The sequence below is a fragment of the Azolla caroliniana genome, unplaced genomic scaffold, assembly GCF_043228905.1.
Source record: "Azolla caroliniana isolate FFs.n. ecotype wild unplaced genomic scaffold, voAzoCaro1.0.p SCAF_20, whole genome shotgun sequence".
In the NCBI taxonomy this organism is placed as follows: domain Eukaryota; kingdom Viridiplantae; phylum Streptophyta; class Polypodiopsida; order Salviniales; family Salviniaceae; genus Azolla; species Azolla caroliniana.
Window position 1 is genome coordinate 12395027 of NW_028230455.1, and position 23610 is coordinate 12418636.

At 35.5% G+C, this 23610-nt stretch overlaps 2 protein-coding genes across 3 annotated transcripts; both read right to left on the reverse strand.

Moving 5' to 3' along the window:
• Window positions 1-2374: 2374 nt before the first annotated feature.
• Window positions 2375-8591, reverse strand: LOC147851074 (zinc knuckle (CCHC-type) family protein). Its single transcript, XM_087335894.1, has 8 exons — window positions 8349-8591; window positions 6548-6609; window positions 6297-6453; window positions 6104-6192; window positions 5849-5987; window positions 5625-5717; window positions 4683-4785; window positions 2375-2722 (listed from the first exon to the last, which is right to left on the reverse strand). The coding sequence occupies exons 1-8, from the start codon at window positions 8493-8495 to the stop codon at window positions 2469-2471; spliced, it is 1044 nt and encodes a 347-aa protein (XP_087192020.1). The 5' UTR covers window positions 8496-8591; the 3' UTR covers window positions 2375-2468.
• Window positions 8592-10178: 1587 nt separating this feature from the next.
• On the reverse strand, window positions 10179-16220 carry LOC147851075 (CBL-interacting protein kinase 8-like). 2 transcript variants are annotated; one of them, XM_087335892.1, is made up of 14 exons: window positions 15951-16209; window positions 14250-14312; window positions 14074-14145; window positions 13710-13817; window positions 13520-13600; window positions 13352-13405; window positions 12851-12976; window positions 12664-12753; window positions 11937-12059; window positions 11720-11839; window positions 11520-11636; window positions 10924-10980; window positions 10767-10841; window positions 10179-10570 (listed from the first exon to the last, which is right to left on the reverse strand). In XM_087335892.1, the coding sequence occupies exons 1-14, from the start codon at window positions 16107-16109 to the stop codon at window positions 10490-10492; spliced, it is 1326 nt and encodes a 441-aa protein (XP_087192018.1). In that variant the 5' UTR covers window positions 16110-16209; the 3' UTR covers window positions 10179-10489. The 2 variants fall into 2 exon arrangements, with proteins under 2 accessions (XP_087192018.1, XP_087192017.1); XM_087335891.1 differs by having other exon boundaries at window positions 13352-13600; window positions 15951-16220.
• Window positions 16221-23610: the final 7390 nt, after the last annotated feature.

Consider the following 23610-nt stretch of genomic DNA (forward strand, 5'->3'; position numbering starts at 1 on the left):
TCCAAACATAATTTGGAGAAAGTGGACAAATTAACCACATGCTTCGATTGATGGACATTTAGAGAGTTGACAAAGTAGGGGTATATTGAGGAAATAAAGAAAAATTGAAAGGTATTTCCAAGTTCACTATTAAGTGTAATATCAACTTTACCCACAACAATATCTAAAATATCAACCATCTTTCTAATGTGAATAATCTAGTTAAATGCTAATCCATCTTACTCTTTGTGTTACCAATTGTTTCTCTCTATAGGCACCACCATCTCAAGAGTCAATCAGACAACATCTCAATGTTTTAAACCATATTACTTGAAAGTGATGTAGATGAAATTTTGGTTTAAGAAGACGTATATATTAAAGGTTTTATATCATCCATAGATGCCAAATATAAACTACAAGAGCAAAGTGAAATATTATAATGTATTGTGTGTGGAATTCGTTAGTTATTCTTGATGTTTGATAAATTTCGCTAATGAATGTTGGGACTAAGTGTGCACATTGCGACCAAGAGACAAATGTTTTTGTATGGATGGATGAAGGTTGAAAATATGAGAGAAAAAGCAAACTTGATTGTGATTGAAAATGTGGCAAGGTAGAAGGCACCAATTTCATTTAGTGTTTAATGCCTTTTATAGTGTCTAATTGGCACTTTGAATTTCGTTTATGTAACAAGCTTCAAACTGGCCTTTGAAGCCTTCAATGGGTTTCAAATTGAAGCACTAGAAAACACTTGTGTCCATGGAAACATACACACATATACACAATGGGTAGTAAATTTGAAGCCCAAATGAATATCTCCCATGAAAGCTCAGCTCAGCCTTTGATTGCATATTAATTTAGTCAATCCTTATGCATTCCCTTTTTGTTGGGCAAACTTATTTTCCACAGTTGATTTTCTCATTTTGGCATTGTACACCAATCTTGATCACTTCGGATAATAGGTGTTCAACAAACTTTTTTTTTGGATTCTTTATTGCATTCAACATGGCTTGATACAATTGACTCATTGAAACAATTTGGTTGCATTATAATTTGCTAGAATCACCTAAGCTTAGCCTTTGATTGCATATTAATTTCGTCAATCCTTATGATTCCCTTTTTGGTGGGCAAACTTATTTTCCACAGTTGATTTTCTCATTTTGGCATTGTACACCAATCTTGATCACTTCGGATAATAGGTGTTCGACAAACAGGATTCTTTATTGCATTCAACATGGCTTGATACAATTGACTCATTGAAACAATTTGGTTGCATTATAATTTGCCAGAATCACCTAAGCAATGAATGTGATTAATGCAATGCTTAGTGTTCTAGCATAATTAAAACACAAAAGAATGTGCATGACATAAGTAATGCTATTCATGATATTAATTAACACACTAATAAGAATGTGCATGTCATAAGTAATGCTCTCCATGACATTAATTAAGGCTGGTCACAAACAAATCACTATGTAACTAATGTAATTAGCACAACTCACAATGCTAATTAGCCAAAGAAATTGACTAAATTTGGAACGAATGATTTTCGAAAATATGAAAATATGAATTTATGCACATAAAGTATGTCTTTGGCCTACCATTGGACTAAGAGTAAAGGTGATACTTTTGCTAATCCTAAAAAAGCTATCTCAAAATCAGTACAACCCTCACCCTTCGCAACTTGTCTACATTTGAAAAGTGAATTGGTATATACCTAGAAAACACACATGCACATCAAGTGGTAATTTTGATGTCCACACTAAAGTTTAGAAACCATGAATTATCTCCAAGGGGAGGAGCATTATCCTCACTAAACTACTTTATAATATCTCATTGTCATTCGGAATCCAAGCAACCATCTTACATGTTATGGAATGAGTTATAGCATGTTTCTCTACCAACACATACGTCATCAAACTTACCTAAAACAATCAATACAAGCAATTATATACAAGACAAAAAGGTAATGCAATAAAGCAAATTGATAGCAAAGCAAAAAACAACCTGACTTCACATGCTTATTTGAAAGGTCACACGAATCTCATTTTCATATGCAATCCGAGCAACCATCTTACATGTTATATTGATAGCAAAGCAAAAAACAACCTGACTTCACATGCTTATTTGAAAGGTCACACGAATCTCATTTTCATATGCAATCCGAGCAACCATCTTACATGTTATGGAATGAGCTATAGCATATTCATTCCCCTACCAGCAGATACTTCATCAAACTTACCTAAAACAATCAATACAAGCAATTATATACAAGACAATGGGAATTGAATAAAGCAAACTGATGGGAAAGTGAGAAAGCAATAGGAAAAAAGGGGTGTGAAAAGCAAATTGATAATGAAGTTGTAGAAAGGTGAGGGTAGTACACAGCGCAATATTCTCTTGAAAATGGTTTATACCATTAAAGAAAAGGATTTATACACATGTACAAATTATGACATCTTAATCCAAGAGTTCAATCGATCAACCATCTAGGATGATGGCCTAATGTGTGTACATGTTCTAGCATTGTGACCAATTTGTTTGCATATACTACACCGATAATCACGTCTGTTTTTCATGTTCTTCAAAGGCTGCTTTGATGAGCAACTTGTCCTATTATGCCCTGCCTGACCACAAATACCACAACGGTAACACCTCTGAGCCTTCTCTGATTCAGGTAATTTCGGGCAATAGTGCCGGCGATGACCCTTCTCCCCACACTTACTGCAGTAATAGTCAACACCTGCAAGATATTATGCAGTCACAAATATAATTACATACACAAAAAGGAAATTTTACCAATATAACACTAAATGCTTAGAAATTACTCGACATATTTTCAACAACTTCTTTAATGTGTCTCTCTCTTTCAAATTCTGGCTCTACAAACTCTTTCTCTCTTGTTGTGAGTTACTAACAATCGGCAACGGTTCGGTTAGGTTCGAGGGTGTCCAAACCGAACTGTTTAAAAAATTTGAAACCAGAAACGAACCACGAAACCATTTAAACCGAACCATTAAAATCCCAAACCGTTAAACCATTGAACCACGGTTTCGTGGTTTGGTTTCGGTTTTCAATTTAGGTCAAAATTCAATTATAAAATTATAAAATTATAGAATTTTTCATTATTTCAAAATTTAAAGATTTTTCCTAAAATGTGAGCATTAGGCTTAAAAATGAAAAGGTTGTTTATTTATTTTTTAATTTATAAAAAAATTTAAAACCATCAAACCGTTTTAACCGTTAAGCTGTTAAGCCACAGTTTCAAGGTTCGGTTCGGTTTGTTGCTGATTTTTATGAGTCACAACAAGAGAGAGAGTTTGTGACTGTTCTGTCTCTAAGACAAGAAGCGATCCCTAGGTATACATATCATTTAGATACTCTTGGTTTTTCTAATGTTTGTTTTTGAGATTTCTATCAATGCAGAAATTCTTCAGTGCCTCAAAATTGGTTTGTCGTCCCTCATGTGAATCTGAAATGAGTACAATCATCAATGACATCTGCATACAATAAGATTGGTATTTAAACTAGTGCGAGGCTGACACATGTTCTCCTTAATCTGTCGATATCTGCAATCTTGTCAATGTGTGGCCCAAAAAGTGTGGGTGAGGGTGGACAACCTTGTTTCACCCCCTACAATTTTGTTCAATGAATTTGACATTCCCATGAGCCCTTACTCTGCCTGTCATAGAGTCATCATACAATAATAGATCCCTCATTGCTTCCTTCGGCACACCAATGTCTTGTGACCTCTTCATGTGTCTTAACCTGTGGAACTGTGTCAAACACCTTACAGAAGTCCCAAAGCAGCCATAGCATTCTTTCCATGTGCAATTGTGAATATCTTATCCATAATGGTATATATCTTTCCTAAAACCTGCTTGCCATCATGGCTTGTATCCAGGCAATTCCACTGTGGGGAATATCTCGGGTATGCTGGTGCAACATAAGAATTTGTAGTATAGATGTCTTTGGGCTTTGCATATACTTTGATCTACACATATAGTGCCACTTGGTCTTTCTGTACTACCTGAACTACATACAATTCTTGCCTCTGTAGTGTAGATGTCTTTGGGCTTTGCATATACTTTGATCTACACATATAGTGCCACTTGGTCTTTCTGTACTACCTGAACTACATACAATTCTTGCCTCTGTAGTGTAGATGTCTTTGGGCTTTGCATATACTTTGATCTACACATATAGTGCCACTTGGTCTTTCTGTACCACCTGAACTACATACAATTATTGCCTGTGTATTAACTGATACACCACCAGAGCATCTAGTGCCTCCTACGGTGTGTGGTCCATTTACCTTCTTTTAGAACTGCCATATCTTGTAGCATGTATTCCCTCTTATGTGCCCACTTGAACTAGTGTTAAGACTTCTTCCATGTAGATCTTCTCATTCCTCTTGGCAAAAAACATCATTTTTCTTTCTTGTGCTAGAAATTTAAGGACCAAACTTAGTTCTCTTCTGGGTTTTTTTCCATGTATTTATGAATGGATACCCGCCTACTCCCAGTTTGTGGCATAAGCTTTTTGCATCTTCATGTGGGCTAATAAACCATCCTTCTAATCAGCAAGTTGTCCTCAGGCATTGTGTGTGTGTGTGACTCTCTCTCTCTCTCTCTCTTTGAGTTCATATATTAAACATCTGATGCTTTATTTTGACAGTCAGTTATTAACGAAGTCAAACTCACCTTTTAAACTAAGACTACGCTTGAGACGATTTACAGGATCTTGGAAATATTGGCGTAATTTCTCACTTACACTTTTCCTTGAAGCTTCTGTGCTCTTTGCTTTCTGGATATGGCAAAGTATGTGAATGTTAGATCAACACACAAGCATAGAAATAAGTTCCTTTGCAAACCTAACTCATCTTAACGTTCTTTCCAGCCTCAAGAGGCGTTTTGAACTGTTTTAACTGTTTCCAAAATGAAAATCAAGGAAATTTTCCAGGCTAGTAGAAAGAGAATTATAATGATATGAAATCTGATACCAGATTTTAACTAGTGTGATAGGGCATGGCACCATCTAATTCATTCATTTATTCAAAAATCAATACCAACGATAAGCAAATTCTATTATTGCAAATCCTTAATCGATATGATGGCAAAATTGATGACTTGGCATCACAAAAACAACAATCAAGTTCAGAAAATGAATAGTATTTAACAGATTGGTGAAATAAAGATTGGAAAATGAATAGGCAATACTGTCTTCGGTTTTAGCTAGAGGTCCTCATTTCTAGAAGGAAAATGTTCCTCAAATTTTCATTTAAAAACTAGTTTCTCTTTTTATGTCTAATATTTAACTTGAATTCCCATACAAAACGTTTTTATGGTTATATGGTCACCAACCTTCTAGGCAGTTCTTAACCTTGCTTTCATTGCTAATAAGCTTGAAAAACTCTTTATTTCAGATAATTTGATCCTATGGTCATATGACCACTTCAAGGCTTCCACATTACAGGTATCTCCTTATTGGATGTTTTTTACCCTTTGTGAATTTATGTGCTAGTAAGCTTGAAGTCTCATATTCAATACTTATATTAAACATTTAAGTTTACAGTATAGAGTCTTTAAGAATGACATTTTATTTCTAGCATAGAGTGAAAAGTAAGAACCACTAAGAAACTTAACCTTGATTGCAGCTATCCTTTTGGCATTCAGAATTGGGTCGCTATGTATTCTCCTCATTCTTCTCGTAACTGAACCTGTACGGTCATCCAATGCCTAGAAATGAAAGAAAGAAACACCATATAGCTACATTGAATATTCTGCTTGAATATTCTTCGAAGTAAAGCTACCTTGCCAACCTGGCAAATGGAGGTAAGCAATATGTTACACATTCAATGTCGTCAGACCTTGAGAGCTCGCCGTATTTTTTCACGTACGTCCAGAGAAGGTGAGGTATAAATTCGTTTGGATGTTCTCCTTGGTGGAAGTTGGATATCCATGTTATCTATTATATCATCATCTTCAATTGGAAGCATTAATGGACCACTGCAACAAATGCATTATATTCAATGTACACAGAAGGATGGAATATTCCAAATTTGATAACTGCAATCTTATTCATAAATAAAAAAACAGCAAAAAAAAAAATCACAATTAGATACCATGTCTTTTTCTCCTCCCAAAGTGTGTCATACATTGGTTGTGCTGGAGCAGCACGGTTTCCCATACATCTCAAGCACATCTTCAAACCCTGGTTCATTAGAAGTTTAAAGAAGTGACTTTTTTTTACTCTTCCAAATGGCAATCTCTTCTGAAATAACAGAAACATAATTAAAATCACAAAAAGTCGCCTACCTTTCCAGCACATTGTGCGCAAGAGAAATCGATAGTAATTTCACATTGTGGACACACTATATATCCACGACCTCGACAATCAGGGCAAGGGAGGGTCCTCAATAATTCTCCATCTTCCCCATACCAATCCCTTATGTGAGATCTTGCTATTTTTGAGCTATAAACATCCATTCCCAGTTGCCAATAGTTATCAAGCATGAAAACATTGTAAAATTCATCACACACAAAAGAACATCCGAAATAGAACTAACTTAGAAGACTCTTTGGAAGGACCTAAGATATCATCAAACAGATCTGAATCCATCAACAAATTCTGCATGTAGCAATAAATAAACATATGTAAGTATCATAATAGAGCTATATGTTTAGACTTACATTCAGATGCACATAGATCAAGTGTATTGCAAGAACAATAAATATTGCCTGGTAGAACATTATGCACTTTGCTTTAAACCAAGTTATCAATCATAGTTGGTATAACGAAATTAGGGAAAATCTTCAAAATACCCCGATTATTTCTTTATTTCCCTACATATTGCTGACATTTTGTTGATTCCTCAAGCACCATTGGTCAGCCCCAGAAAGACAGCGTATTTGAGCAATTATAGGTAGATCCTTAGTTTCGTCATCATCTGCATATTGCTTTCTAGATGTATCTGGTTGAGTAGAAAAGCATCCTATATATAAAATGGTTTTTTATATTCCATTTTTTAAGCTTGAAAAAAATGATCTCATCACAAACAAGTATTGTATATCTCATCCTTTACAGGAAACAACTTTGAGAAAAACAAGTGTGCCTGCAAAATAAAGTCTATCCTCAAAAAATCGTTCACATTTCCTATGATATTAGCCTATATTCAGAGTATTTAGCATGCCATATTATTTACCACGTCTATACTTCCATGGGGTTTGAGAATTACTGTATGGTTGGTGCACAGAAAAAACATGGTTAAGTGAGGACATCACTTCTCTCAAAATTGGCAAGCATGACCAAGATAGACCAAGTCAAAATTTCAGCCAAATGTTGTGTGTACGGCAAGAAAGTCAATTGTGGAACTAAGTACCGTAAGAGACAACCAGGTAAGGAGGAATAACTTATATGAACCTTGTCGTAATCCAATTCCCCTTCTTTATCCATGAACCGATCAGTGCTTTATTGACTTGCTGAATATCCAAGGAGGCATGTGTTTATGATCTGCTTTCTACTAAGAAGGCCTTTAGATCAACCTAATCAATCTGCTAGCGCTGTAATACTTTCTGGATAAGTTCACCGTAGCTACCCTGTTTTCATATCCACAACTTCATCCCATGTGGTTGCCATTCCCAGCTACGATATATAATTATTATCTTTGTGACATGGATCCTCAATACATTTGTGTTGATTCTATTCTCATGATATGATATTTCAGATTCGTTTACATGGGGTTGTATTCCAAATATCTGTGGCATAAAAAAATACCATTATATGTATTTCATCTCTTCGCACCTCCAAACGCTTCTCCATGCTGATGTCCACTGAATTATTATTGCCTTCTTAAAACATACTCTCACCCATATTAGTTTACATTCCCTGATGCATGTTTTATTATCAGCAACATTGTTCAAATAGAGGCAAAATTGTTCACTTGTTTTGACTACGATCTAGCTCATATACGTGCTTCATCTGCTATGCACTTAGCACTTATTTAGCTTTAACGCATGGTATTGGGAAAAAGAGAAAGAAAAATCATCTATGAAAGGTGAGCTGTGATCAGCTTTTTTGTTAGATCCATTACAGCTCATATATGGATGCTAAACAATGCAAAAAATAATCATCAGGGATGGAAAAATTCAGATGTTCAGATGCACATTCCCATTGAGATGAATAGATCGCTAAACCCATTAAGTCTTGACAGTTCAAAACCAAAAGTCTAGCACATGCTATTCTTTCATAAATTGTCACTGTTAAATTCCTCTACATTAACGGACTTCCCATTAGCAATTGAGGACACTTTTGAAAGATTAGGATTTTTGAATGCATACATACAAGCACACATATGCCTACATACATACCCATGAGTGGAATTGAGCTCGATGAGACGAAGCAGGGCCTAGAAGATGAGACAATAAACACATGGGTCTCCTCATGTTGATGAAATGGAGCCCTAATCCACAGAAAGGAGGCATGAGGGAGGGTCTCCTGAGGAGGAGAGGCTCCATGGATGTCTCTTCTCTTCTTCTTCTTCTTCTTCTTCTTCTTCTTCTTCTTCTCTCTCTCTCCTCTGTGTGGGTCTCGGTGACTCTGCCTATCTGTGGCTTCCGTCTCTCCCTGTTCCAGAGACGTGGCTCTCTCTAATTTGTTTGCTGCTGCTAATAATCCTTTTCATTGCCTCTATTATTTATGGCAGAAAAGAGATTTTTGGAGACCTCCCAGGAATCGGCAACAGCTCGGTTCAAGCCCGAACCGAACCGTTTAAAACGGTTGGTAGGTCTGGGGGTTTGGTTTATGCTTGAGCTTCTCTTAACAGGTTTGAGCTCGGTTTGGGATTGCTCAAGCTGAACCGTACCAATTTGGGCCAAAACCACTTAAGGTTTAATCGGCTTGGCTACACTGGTTTAGCAACCAGTTCAATTCAAGTCTAGAAACTCCCCAACCGTTTTAAACGGTTTGGTTCGGACAAGGCCAAACTAGTTAAGCCGAAACTGAACCATTGTCGATCCCTATGTTCATCTACATCTTTTTTTTTGGGGGGGGGGGGGGGGGTGTACAATCCGATCAATACAAATAACTTGGATACATCTACTTTTGGACATCCCGATATCCTGGTAGTTCTCCGTTGTCCGATCATGCATTCTCTCGGTAGTCATTTCCCTGATGCATAGCTCAATGGATGCAGCTTGTCTTCGCCTACAATTCTGTCGACTCTCTCTATTTTGAGATCATTACTTGTCAATAGCAACCCGATAGCACAAACCCAATCAAATGTAAACAGGACATGCATGATCCTATGTGTTTCAAGGTTTAGTTGCAAGGACACAACACAATGGTTATTTCATAGTTTAACGTGCTTTTTGTTCCATGTGTATATACTATAGATGAAGCTTGGGATGAATGCATCAATTTGTCAATCAAGGAGCCATGGAAATTGCAGAAGCTTGAGATTGAAAGGCAGCATGATATTCAAGTTAACGAACATCTAGACAATAACATTAGTTTTCCATGGTAGTGCCCCCATTATGCAAACATAGGTGAATGCATGCTTTTGGTCACAATGGCATATGTTCAAAATGTTAGAGAGCACATCCAATTTGGGGTGCATGTCTACTTGTCAAGCAATATAGTATCATCAAAATTAACCCTTGATCCTTGCAAAGTATGTGTCCAATTTAGGTTATCTCAAAGGTCTTATGGGGTCATTTTGCTACATATCTAATTTAGTATGAACTTTGGTTACTTATAGATACTAGACACAAGGCTGCTGAATGACTCTTGTTTCCAAAATGGTTTTAACCAGAGCATCCTGCACTCCCAAGTTTATAAGAAATACATCATGTGAACAAGCATCAATTACCCTCATAAGTGTTCTTAACAAAGACTAGTTCAGTCAATGCGATAGATTGATTCGCCATTAGGATAAACAATCTAATGTATTGTACAAAATTTGGAGAAAACATCTTCAAAAGTTACATGAAACTATTGTCATCGTGACCAACTCCAAGAAACAACTCAGCCAACAAGCACCATTCCATAACAAAGTTTAACCATGCACAAGTTAACATTTTTTGGGATACCCAAAGTTTTCATCAATCTTGAGAAACAAATCAACATGAATACCAACATTTTATACAGGGTTAGGGTGTACAAAAACTTAAAACACTAGGAATGTGTCTTGTATGAACATCTTGAAGAACAATTGTTTGTGAATAAATTTAAGGTGAACCCAATAGTGCTAGTCCTAGTGAAACGTTTACAACTAAATAAGACATCTAAAGCATACAAAGAATACCAATTGATCTTAGAGTTAAAGACGCTATATTTATCATACACTCTCACACTTACACCATGTGGTGTTTCTGGGAAAAGACATTTATATATAATATACAACTGAGGAACTATGGATTCCAAACCAATTTTTAATGGTATATTTCTTGGATCAACCTTGAGCTACAATAAAATTGCACGAGGAGATATAAATGATGACACCATGTTTATTCTAGCAATCATCTGAATGTTGTGCCTCTTCAGCGGACTTCCATACAATATCTCCCAAATCTCGACAGAAAGCTTTATAGAACTACATGATAAAACAAGAAGCATACCGCATAAACCACAAGTCACGAGGTCGAATCCTAGTCCCAGCATTCTCTTTCCAATTAAGGGAATAAAAGATAAATAAAAGAGCACATTTTTCTACATCAAATTCTAGTCAGAAGTACGTTCCTTTGAAACGATGTAAAAAGAAACATCAGAAGCAAATCTAGTATACATACCTTATGGTAATCTAGAGTGTCGCCAGCAGCTTTACGCACTTCAACCAAGTATAGGGATGGTGCAACTTCAAAAACCTACAGAAATATATATGCTTACAATGTGTAAGGCCCAACAGGAAAAACTAGAAAGACAAAAAACAAGTCATATGCAATATACCTCCACAGCAACTGCAAGTTCAGTGGCCCTTTCACACCATGTACCCTCCAGTCTCATCTAAATGCATAAAAAAGGTAAATATTGAAGTTATTTAACTCACATCAAAGTTCTCTTGACAATTTCCAAAATCCAATATAAAAAAGGACACGTTCTTCAATATACCAAGCCAGTCTCAAAGGTTACTTTTCAATTAGAACACTGAATTCTCTGTAGCATGTGAGTAAAGGTGTCCTACATTATATAATTTACAAAAAGGGTAAACAAAGGTTAAATAGGAAAAGGCTGTATTTTATTGATGCAACATTGATAGGTAAGGGGTTTTCTTTAATATGTCTTGAAAGTACATATTAAACTGAAGACACTGGGCTGTACGCATTGTGCAATTTCTACTATTTTGAAGGATGTATGGCTATTTCATTCACCCCTATCATTTGTATGATCACTGGAAAATAGATGAGATTTACCAGCTAATTCCCCTGACAGAAACAGTGTAAACCTGGCTCTTCTAGTAAACTGACGCATCAAGGCAGTTCTCAAAACCACAAGTTCTTGATAAGACATCAAATGCCTTATCGTTGGGAATTAACACAAAGTACCTTGTAACCTCGTGTTTGGACATGGAAATTCATAGTTTTTGCCACTCCCTCCATTTTTGTCATTATTTCCTTCGCTGGGCATCTAGATATGTATCTAGTCTGGCGTTTCACATGATCCTAAGAAAAGAAAAGAATTGACATCTTGTAAAAATAAATAACGATTTAACCAAAATCAACGAACAAAATAAAACGAGACTTACCTGCCGTCTATCAAAGAGAGCTGATAGATTGAATCCTTGTGAAAGTGTAATAAGCTCAAAAGCATTCATTGTATATGGGCGTGATTCATCATACTCCCTCTGATCGTTTACATATTGATCCTGAGGGTGGAATAATGGCAATACAAGTTTAGTATCTTTTAATTTTTTCAAAACACAATGATATATTTGTTGAGTTTTTTGAGATACAGATATATACCTCGGAATCTTCGAAAACAGCATGAATGTCATCTAAAGTGATGTCTTCATCTTCATATAATCTTACAGGTGTATAGTTTTTCTTAAACCACTCATCATTTCTAATTCCTGTTATTGTAATTCGCTGCAAATATAAATTAATCATTGACCCATTAAATCAACTGGAGGATCCCAGCACAAAAAGAGAAAGGGCAAATTTTTACAACAATAAGAATTACCATCATATGCCTAGCAATGCAAAAGAGTTTTTCCTCATCCTTAAAATGGCTGAAGGGTCATATGGGAGTGAGATGATGCAGATGCTTATATCAGAACAGTAATGTACTCGAGGTCACCAAACTACTAGGATTGTGCACAATGAGGAAATGATTCTAACCATAAGGTGCTGTTCATAAAGAGAGCCTATTTATGGTCTTCAAATACAAAGCTGTAAATCTCAGTTATCATAGAAACTTTGGATTCATCCCAAATTAAATTGTGTGAAGCACCAATTGCAACATGGTTGATGTCAGGAAGATTGCACCAATTATTGTATCTTGTGTAATTTCTCCATCCTTATTATTTAAAATAAACCTAGTTAACATTATAATAGAAGCATTATGAATCAGATCAGTCCATCTTTTATGTTTAGGTTACAGGGTATATCATTTATCTATCATCGCAATGATTATACTCCTAATGCTTGGCTAAACAAGAGAAAGTACCAAGCTTAAGTCACACAAACTTACTTTATGAGGATCTGGTTCTAATATTCTACATATGAGAGATTTTGCACCCAGAGAGAACCATGTTGGACAGGTAAATTCGGCTGCATTCACCTGTCAATTTAAAACGTAACCAGGGTCATCAAAGCATAATAAAAGTAACCGGTCATGTACGCACCAAAGATTATTCATTCCGTGTGCATCATTATACCTTTCGATATAGGGTTGCTAAATCTGGTTCATCAAAAGGCAAAAAACCAGCCATTAGCACATAACAGATAACACCACAAGACCAAACATCTGCTATAGCTCCGGTATACCCCTTGTTACCCAATACCTATCCATGTCAAGAGAGTTTTATGTAAGTCAGCAATACAGAGATAATGGAAAAGAGGAGATGATATGTAAATCTCTTAAGATTTTGCTTTTTGTTTTCTGGGATCAATGTTAATGCACATCAATCATCCTAAGCACAATACCTGCATGCACCATACTCTATATTGGTGAAGCAAAATGAGTATCAACATTCTCTAATAGAAACTTGAGATGATAAAGTTTGGTGTTTCTGACATACAGTACGAGTATAGCTTTGCGAGAGCATATGTATGCATGTAGTATAAATAACTCTATAAATTCCTATCCTATAATAATATGCATTCTTCTAAATATATCGATACATTAAAACATTAACTTTATGAGTTTCGAATCATACTTCAGGAGCAACATAATTGGGAGTACCACATGTTGTATGTAAAAGGCCATCAGACTGAAAAAACAGAAATGATAACAATAAATCCATATTTTCAGTTAATAACCATGAACTATTGCTCCATAAAATCATGTTACATTCCTTGCAACAATTACAAACTGTTCGACTTACTCTTGTTTGTTGAGGTAATGCACTTAAACCAAAGTCAGAGATCTTCAAATTGCCTTGTGAGTCCAATAGGAGATTCTCTGGCTGAAACCAACTAACCAATAGTTCAGAAGTGTGATAGAAAATCTTTACCTAGCTTCCCCATAGCATAGCTCGCATCATAGTAAACTAAACAATGTGACAAATCCACTACCTTCAAGTCCCTGTGACAAACACCCTTACTATGACAATAATCTACTGCATCAATTAGCTGTTGGAAGTATCTGCGAGCTTCATTTTCATTCAACCTTCCTTGATGTACCTGGCATCAACAATTAATGCATAATCAGTTCAATAAAAATAATATTTAACCCTATTTCAACAGAGGCAGTGTAGTGTATATGCGCTTTTGTTATAACAGCAAGATGACCAAAGAAATAAACAGCATAACAAACAACCTACTCATTCTTTTACCAATTAGCTCCCATCCAGTTACAAACTCAATATTTTTATATAAACTTTGTTAAAACATAGAGATAAGCAAGAGACAAATAGGAAATATGAAATACAATACTTACAATTTTATCGAATAACTCCCCTCCGGTTACAAATTCAAGGATGATGTAAATCTTTGTACGACTTGCAAGCACCTACGAAGCCACCTTCCAATTTTTGAGATATCAAACCCTTGAACCAAAATCAGCTTGAAATTTTGATATGTAATAATGGGAAAAGAGAGACTAAATAGTTCTACCTCATGTAATCTGACAACGTATGGATGTCTCACAAGCTTCATAATAGATATTTCTCTTTTCATCTGTCAGCAGCCATCCCATCATTATTGTAAACTATCTAAATACATATGATATAGAAAAACTCTAGAGTTGCAGAAGAATAAAATGTGAAAATGGGGGTATGCTAAATGTTTGAAGCAGCATGTCAAAAAGGACACAAACAATGCTCCTTTAATTTTCGATAATTGTTCACACATTACATTTACATCAGGTGGAAAACCTTGTATAAGAAACAATGAACATTGCATTTACAATCAATCAATAAGAAACAACTCTTGAAAGAATGCATAAGATAAAGAGACTAGATTTGCTAAATGGCTTGATTCTGATGGCTGATTATGCTTAATACTAATTGCTTGATTATGCTTAATAGGAGTTAGGAAATGTTCTAAAAGGAATATATATGTTTAATAATTTTGAAAATACCATAGTTCCTTTTGTACCATAGTACATCTTGTACCATACTAGTTCACACAGTGAATGAATCATACATAATCTACATGACAGCTATTGACCAAAATTTTATTTTTGGAGTAAAATTACGTTAGGTAAGCAACAATTTTGGGCCAGCAATGAAAGAGAAAAACTCAGTTTTCTTCATCATTTGAAAAAATAATGAGATAAAAATTCACATGGTTACAATAGCACATATCATCATAAAAAGAAATGAAAAAACACACACTATAGAAGCAACTATATCAAGAAAACAAGTGGATATATCTTATCATGAAAGATTTTACGGACAACGCACAAGTTCTTTCTTTTGCATTTTCTTTGAGGCAAGGTAACAGAATGCATAGTTATAATGATAAAACAGAAATCGCATCTTTTACAAATGGACGAATGACTACAATCTTCCAGTCATTGAGTTTTTTTTCCATCCACCGAAACAAGTTCAGACACAATGCATGTACGCAGTTGCAATAAGTTCATCAAGACTTAAAACCATACAGGAAAGGACATGTCTCTGTTCAATCAACATAAGACCATGCTCAGAGGATTAAAGCAAGTTTAGTGTAATTTATCGAGAAATCAATTTCAAATTTTGAGATTAAGAGCAAAGATTTTGAGATGGTTTACATAGAAACCTCAGATATTTGTGACAATAAATAATTTCAATCAACATAAGACCATGCTCAGAAGATTAAAGCAAGTTTAGTCTAATTTATCGAGAATCCAATTTTAGATTTTGAGATTAAGAGTAACGATTTTGAGATGGTTTACATGGAAACCTCAGACATTCATGATAATAAATAACTTCAACAAACTCAGATGAAGTATTAGAGTAAAAAATCTTCCGATATTCAAGTTAACCTTTATATGAGGTTTGAGGATTTTCAGATATTCAAGTCAGTAAACCAATCAAATTCAGATATTCAAGTTAATAATTTTAATTTTGACAAATTTAGAAAGATTTTTGGGTAAACTAAGCCACGATTGATCTAGATCTAGAAAAATGCAGTGTTCTCTCTCTCTCTCTCTCTCTCTCTCTCTCTCTCTCTCTCTCTCTCTCACACACACACACACAGAATATATACACATACTTGTATATTTCTATACACCTATAGGTACATACAGAATAATAAGAAATTTGAGGAGAAAAAATTTCGAAATTTGAAAATAAAAATAAAATGAAAGAAGGAACAGATGGAGAAGCCAACCTGGTCCACCATCTTATGCTTCAGGATGGCTTCTTTGTCGAGGATTTTCATGGCCACACTCTCCCCTGTCTCAGAGTTCTGGGCAAACTTCACCTTTGCAAACGTCCCTTCTCCAATGGTCCTCCCGACTTCATATTTTCCTACCTTCCTCATCACCATGCCGTCCCTCTTCTCCGTTCCTTTTATTTCTTTCTTCCTTTCTTAAACTTCCGTTTTCCCTTCTTCTTCTTCTTCTTCTTCTTCTTCTTCTTATTCTTCTTCTTATTCTTCTTCTTATTCTTCTTATTCTTCCTCCTCCTCCTTCTGTTATCCCCCTTTCTTCTTCTTTTCTCCTCCTTTCTCTCTGCTAATTCCTCTTCGTGACTGAAATGGGTATCATCACTCTGTTTTAATGGGTATATGATGATGATGATGATGATGATGATGATGATGATGGGAAGGAAAAAGCACCAAAAGTCTGCATTAAGAGATGCAAATATAGATCATGGGATTCAAACACAACCCCTCCTCCCCTGTCCATGTCTCCATGTATGTATCTATGTATGTATGTATGTATACATGCATGCATACATACATATACATACATATACATGCATGCATGCATGTTGTTCCTGCTCTGTTTCTCTTTCCTCTCATTTTTCTCCCAAAAGTTACATTATACATAGTACATACATACATACATATGCATATGTATACATACATATACATACATGCATGCATGTTGTTCCTGCTCTGTTTCTCTTTCCTCTCATTTTTCTCCCAAAAGTTACATTATACATAGTACATACGTACATACATATATACATGCATGCATGCATGCATGCATATATATATGCATACATACCTTGATATGGGTGTGTGTGTGAAATGCCCATTTGGGTATATGCATACATACCTTGATATGGGTGTGTGTGAAATGCCCATTTGGGTATATGCATACATACATATATACATGCATGCATACATACCTTGATATGTGTGTGTGTGAAATGCCCATTTGGATATATGCATACATACATACATACATATACATACATACCTTGATATGCGTGTGCGTGTGTGTGTGTGTGTGTGAAATCCCCATTTGGATATATTGACTACAAACACCTAAGTCAAATGCATGGTTGTATAATAATACCTAAGATCATGGGTAAATGGGCTTCCCCCTTGAGGATCCCGATATATATTGAGCATAACACCAGACTACCAGTTATAGGAACCCCTGTCACTCTTCGAGAAAAGCCGTTTCAAACGTAACGGACTATGGTGGGTGTTTGCTTTCCAGACTTTGAGAAGAATAACTGAGATGATGGGTAAATGGGCTTCCGAGGATCCCGATAAATATAGCATAGCACCATTCATAGGCATCCTTGTCGTTCTTCGAGAAAAGTAGTTTCAAACGTAACGGAATATGGTGTTTGATTTCCAGACTTTGAGAGATGTCTTTTCTTTTTTATGTTTCGTGCTTGCCCCCTGTGAGGGCGTTACTGGAGACATGTAGCAGAACTTCCGAGTAGTAACAGGCAATTATACACTTTCTATACTCATGCCCTCTGAGAAGGTGAAATGTTGCACATGTGGAAGATGAAATCCTATCAATTTTCACTATTGTTTATTGGTGCGAAGCAATTTTCACTCTCATTGATGCTTCTTTGGGTTGTGTATTTCATGAATTTGAATTAACGGTTGACACGTTTGAACGATAAGAATGTATTGAAGAGAGCGTCATTTGACAATGCAATCATCATGATTGCGTTACACCCAAGTTGTATAGTGTTTTTACCAAATACATAGAGGAAGATGCACAATATTATATTAATATCATGGAAAAGGTTTGCATGGATACTAATTTGACTTGTCAATCGCTCCAATACAAAGGATGTACTTGTAAAGGCTCGAAATAAGGATAAACCTTGCATTGCATACAATAACAAAGAGTCCACTTCAAACAATAAAAAGCTTTGACTACCTGATCCTTGACTCTTGAGGTTCCCTCCAATCCTAGATAGGATTAATGGTGCTAATAAGTGCTTATTGGGCATTTAAGAAGATAGCTCCAATGCGAAGAATTTATTTGTGAAGTGTCAAAATAAGGATAAACTATACGTTGTGTACAGTAGTGAGATCCACTTAAAAGCTTCAAACATCACATCCTTGAGGTCTTGAGGTTCCCTCAAATCATAGATGGAATCGATGTGTTATTTGTTGCCTTGAAGCAAGAAAGGGGGTTTACTTTACATTTAGGAATATATGTATTTGCGGAGAATTGAGATGTTGAGTTCTTTAAAAAAATAAATCATGTTCCACATTTTGGTGACATTAGCCCTTCCTAATAGGGTGATAGCACCCACAAGTTCACATGGAAAGAGTTTGAAGATGATTGAAAGCATTTTCTTATGAAGTTTCTTCAAATTCAAGATACAAATGGCATACTTTTAGGGACTACATGACGCCTTCTTCTTTTTTCCTGAAAAATATCCTTTCATTAGTTATGAACAATTATTACAATAAAAACTGACCTACCATCAAGCTACCATTGATCTGGTGCATTCTTCCTTAGGTCCCATCCCTCAAGGACTACATGACGCCTTTGTTGAGATCATGGACAAGTAAAGGGATGTTGAATATGTGCTTAACAAATTATTACTTTTACTTGACATTAGGCTCATAGACTTGCATGGGTAGCTAGTAAAAAAACAATTCAAATGTGCACAAAAGCAAAATATCAAGTTCTTGATTGATTTGCAAGTTAGGTAGGTATATGTGATTTTGAAGAGGGGGCAGCGGGATTACACTTAGAGGGTTTTTTTACAACCCAATGCATAGTGGGGACTCGGGAGGCCGAAATGGAGGCTCATACTTGACTCATTTCTTTGTGTATGTTGTGCATCAAACTACAAAACCATATTCTTCTCCAAATGTGCAAAAACACTCTCCTATGCATGCGAGAGCCCATCCTCTTGTTTGGAATCGACAATGACACTTCCATTAAGCTAAGCTCATGTTCTTTTCAATGTGAGAGGTGCATTTGGTGCATTGGTGAGGAGTCTTGTTGATTACACATGACCTATTGCACACTTTTTCTCTCTAAGACATGACATTCATTCTCAATTGCAAAAATCATCTATAAAATCTTGAACACTAAGAGTCGTTTACAAAGTCAGGACTCCATAGGCACTCTATGGAAAATATTCACTTTGGTTCCATAAGTCATCTTTGACTTTTGAGGATTCTCAACCACTCTTCGAGGCATTCTAGCTTTTTTGTGGTATGAATGTAAACTCTCTCTCTCTCTCTAGCTTTTTTGTGGTATGAATGTAAACTCTCTCTCTCTCTCTAGCTTTTTTGTGGTATGAATGTAAACTCTCTCTCTCACTCTAGCCTTTTTGTGGTATGAATGTAAAATCTCTCTCTCACTCTAGCCTTTTTGTGGTATGAATGTAAACTCTATCTCTCTCTCTCTCTCTCTCTCTCTCTCTCAGTTTTCATATATTCTTTTTACGTGGCGGGATCCACTCATGCCACCTCAATTTGTGCCCAAAAAACAATAGTTATGTCTTTCCTTCTTATTTTATTTAGGTGGTTACTTGGTACCTTATGGGGATATTATGAAAATATACTCCTGTTACTAATATATACTATGACAACTAAGTATGCTTGATCTTTCTCAACATTGTGTGTGTGTGTGTTGGTTGATCAAAAAATGATTCCTTGATCTCCTGAAAAAAATTGTAACGTTCGGAAATTCTCTCTCTATCAGTTCAATATCATGAAAACGTGTTTATGCTTCTTATACATGGATCATTTAGGCAGGATCCTGCTCAAAAATATATGCATGCAATGCATTAATTTAGAGAATGATTTGTGATTTCTTTCTGTCTTTCTCTTATTGTCTTTTGTTTAAAAAGTAAGGATTGCATGTGTGTGTGTGTGCGTGTTTGCACAAAAGCATTGTATTATAACAGAATATTGCTATACATAGCAATGTAGCATGACAATAGTAGATACTAGAGTGTCATTGCTAGACCAACAAACCTAGAAAACTATGAATATATTTGACCAATCCACCAAACAATGAGGCATTCTTGATTCTCTCTCCCCCCTCCTCTTTCTATAGAGATAGCAGATAGTTTGCTTAAGCCGTAATTTTCATCTGAATGCCATTTGTTTTACAACATGAAGACAATTGTTACTTCTTGCACGTCCTTCTCAAGCTTTTGAAGACGTTGATATGGCATTTCATTTCAACCATTTTCCCGTAAAGATTATTGTATTATGCACATTAAAAAGTTACAAAGGTGCAGAGTACTAGCTCACATGACTGTTATTGACCATATAATAGAAAAAGAAAATCCTAAATATTGTTGATGATCAAAATAAACCTAAAAAACATGTTTTTTGAAGTTGGAAAGAGTGAGACTACGCAAAAACAACTTCCTCAAGAGTTCAGTTGAGAACGTATAAATGGTCATAGAAAGGTGGTCACATGACTTCATTGACAATCTTAATTCAAGAATTTTCAAAACCTCTCCACTTGTTTGAAGGTGAATGGAGCTTTAGCATAGAGATATGACACATCCAACTTCTGGAACACACCAATGATGACATGTTCTTGTGAAGAAGATCCATTGTAAAGAAGACTTCAGGTTGTATTTCATTCCATGTATCTCTCATCTCAATGCCGCAAAAACTTAACATCATATTGTTTAGTCAATTCCATCATCTCATTTAGAATCGTGGGAGTGTGCTCCAAGGTACAAAAATGGAGATATGATTGTTATACTTTAATGGATCACTCAATGCACACATGAATACACTTGATCAATACATGTTTTGCTCATTGTTACCTTAGAGGGACAAAATAGAAAGAGGAGGGGAGATAATATGTAATGCAATTTTTACTTGTTAAGAATCACTTTTTGGCCTAGCACGTGGATAAAACATACATACTTTCTTGGACTTTTAAACCATAGATGTCGTTATAGTGGGTATTAGCTATTCACCCTTCTTATATTTGTTAATGATTTATACATTTTTTTATTTTTGCCTCTGCATGTTCCTATCATTATTTGATTGATTTCTTTCAACTCAAGGCTTACTTATAGTTATCTCATCCCACAACATTGGGCTACAACGCATTGGTGCTAGTGGGTCAAGTTATCACATTTAGTGGTAGTAACTTGCCAAAGAAGTTGGAAATTTTTTTGGTTGGTTAGTCATCTCATAGTTTCTATATGGTTTCCATTTAGTACAATTTTTTCTTTCTCGAGTGCTACATGATTGCTTGCATTACCCCTTGTTGGTGGACTTGGTATGGCCAAAATTTTAAGGTTGTTATTTGATCATGTGGAAAAAATCTAAAATGTCGAGCATGAGGACTAGAAAGAAACAAAGCAAAAAGTGAAATTTATTGGTAGTTTGCTTAAGTTTCTTGTTACTCATTGTTTCTCTCTCACATTCATTAAATTATCATTGTTTATCATTACTTCAGTAATGTCATATCATTAATGTTATTTGATACTTGTTGATATTATTTTTTTAGTTACTTGGGTCTAGAATTATTCTAAGTGATGCTTATGATTCAATTACTTCAGGTAACATTGGCTTATTCCATTGTATTGGACCAACTATGGGCATGAATATTTACTACAATAATTGTATATTAGTTACCATTATTCGGTGCTTACTTGATTACTTAAGATTGCTTGTCATGGATAGAGCCAAGGATTTGATAACCCACATTGTTGTCAATGAGGCATATCCTAGATTATTATTGTGGGTAACCCACATTATTGTCTATCATGCATATGTTGTATCACACTTACTTTCTTAAAAAAACTTATGTTTACAATGTCTATTGTTGTATTATGTATATGTTATCATATGGTTGTGTATGGGTATGATTGGGTTGTGTATGTCCCTTTTATGTGGGTTGATGTGTACAATTGGACAATATTACTTGTGTAGTTTAATGTTCGTTAATATCTATGCTTGAGTTATTTTGTGGTTATTGATGCATATGGTGAGAACATGTTGACATTTTCATTGTTCTTTGAATGCATATGTTTGAATTTATGAGTGGTCATGGAGGTTGTCTTTACGTTGTTGATGTTTTGTTGAACATTTCCTTTCGATTGTTTTATGCAATATGGAATGCTTCTCAATTAAGAAGGTAGTTATTTTATCGTAATTTGTCGATATGATGCTAGTCCCTTCACGATTATTTTAAATTGAATATATGCAATGGTAGGTTGCTCCAAGTTGACTAATATGTGGCTGGTCATCGCCTCATGACTATCTCTAGTTCTTTATAGCCATTCAATATAGAAGTGGTTAGATCATGATTTGTCTTTCTCAAGATTCACATGGTGGTGGTTGCATCACAAATATTGCTAGTATAGCCATTGTAAATGTGAAGACAATGTTGAAGCTCCCAACAATTGGTTGTGATGATAGAACTTGTAGAATTTACATTTCGAGAAAATGTCAATATATGTCACTCCGATGATGGGTAAAATTGGTTTTTGTTTTAAATTGTCACCATATTCTGTGGTTAAAAAGTGGATATTTTAGTGCACCATATGTTGGAAAATCTATCGCAACCATTCATTAAAGCAAATGCACGATTCATGTACTAATCACAAATATTGCTAGTATAGTCATTGTAAATGCGAAGACAATGTTGAAGCTCCCAACAATTGGTTGTGATTATATAACTTGTAAAATTTACGTTTCAAGAAAATGTCAATAGTCACTCCTATTGGGTTACCCACAATAATAATGTGGATTGATGGACAAACCCACAATATTGTCAACATAAGAGATAAAAATCGATTCATACTTGCTTCATTCTTATTAGTACATGTGGGCCCATCCAAATTTCTTCGTGCACTTAGCACAATGCTGTCGAGAAAATCAATCCAATCAAAAGGTTCGACTCCTATTTTGTGTCGCAAAGATCAAGTCTCTGCATTGAGTATCCTGGTTTTTCTTCAAACTGTTGTATTGCCTCACACTTGTAAATATCCTTTCCATTGTAAGGCAAACAGGCCATCATAGTTGATGGATGTGGACATGTGACCATGTCCAAGACAATGTGAGACCATACTTAGTCTAAGGCACACAACCACCTAACTGCCAAACTCACCCATGTAGATCAAGCAATGCATCAAAGATTTGATGACATTATTAACAAGATAACAAGACATTCCATGATGATATAAACATGACAATATTTGAGGTTGCCAAAAGCCTTGTATGGGCTGAGGCAAGCTCTACGGACAAACCTCTTTTGTTCATGTGGATTGATGGACTCCACTTGGAGAGCTTGAGACACTGCCCTTCATGTTCATCTCTTTGAATTGCACCAAGGCGATACACCCTTTTATGTATATGCATCTACAGCATGTGGGAAATGTGAATCATGGATGTCAAGATCCATAATTAACAGCAATGGTGAATAAATCATATGTCTGAATAAGTTTTACAAGGCACTAACCTGAAACAAGTGCTACATTAGAGAATTAGTCCACTATAATAACATAAATAGAGGCTCCAATTATTGAATTCTGTGCTGAGCTATAAACCACAATTATAAAACAGTAAATATTCCCATTAATCAATTACATTGTCTCACATATCTTCCATGGTCCAATCAATC

Bases quoted from the DNA above. Each gene is read 5' to 3' on its own strand.
- LOC147851074 (XM_087335894.1), bottom strand. From the start codon at position 8,495: ATGGAGCCTCTCCTCCTCAGGAGACCCTCCCTCATGCCTCCTTTCTGT. The intron at 6,610-8,348 runs GTATGTATGTAG...TGCTACATGCAG, and splicing joins GAGCTCAATTCCACTCATGG to AATTTGTTGATGGATTCAGA. The intron at 6,454-6,547 runs GTTAGTTCTATT...GGATGTTTATAG, and splicing joins CCTTCCAAAGAGTCTTCTAA to CTCAAAAATAGCAAGATCTC.
- LOC147851075 (XM_087335891.1), bottom strand. From the start codon at position 16,109: ATGGTGATGAGGAAGGTAGGAAAATATGAAGTCGGGAGGACCATTGGA. The intron at 12,060-12,663 runs GTAAGTTTGTGT...TTATATTTGCAG, and splicing joins TAGAACCAGATCCTCATAAA to CGAATTACAATAACAGGAAT. The intron at 11,840-11,936 runs GTATATATCTGT...TTCCACCCTCAG, and splicing joins CTGTTTTCGAAGATTCCGAG to GATCAATATGTAAACGATCA.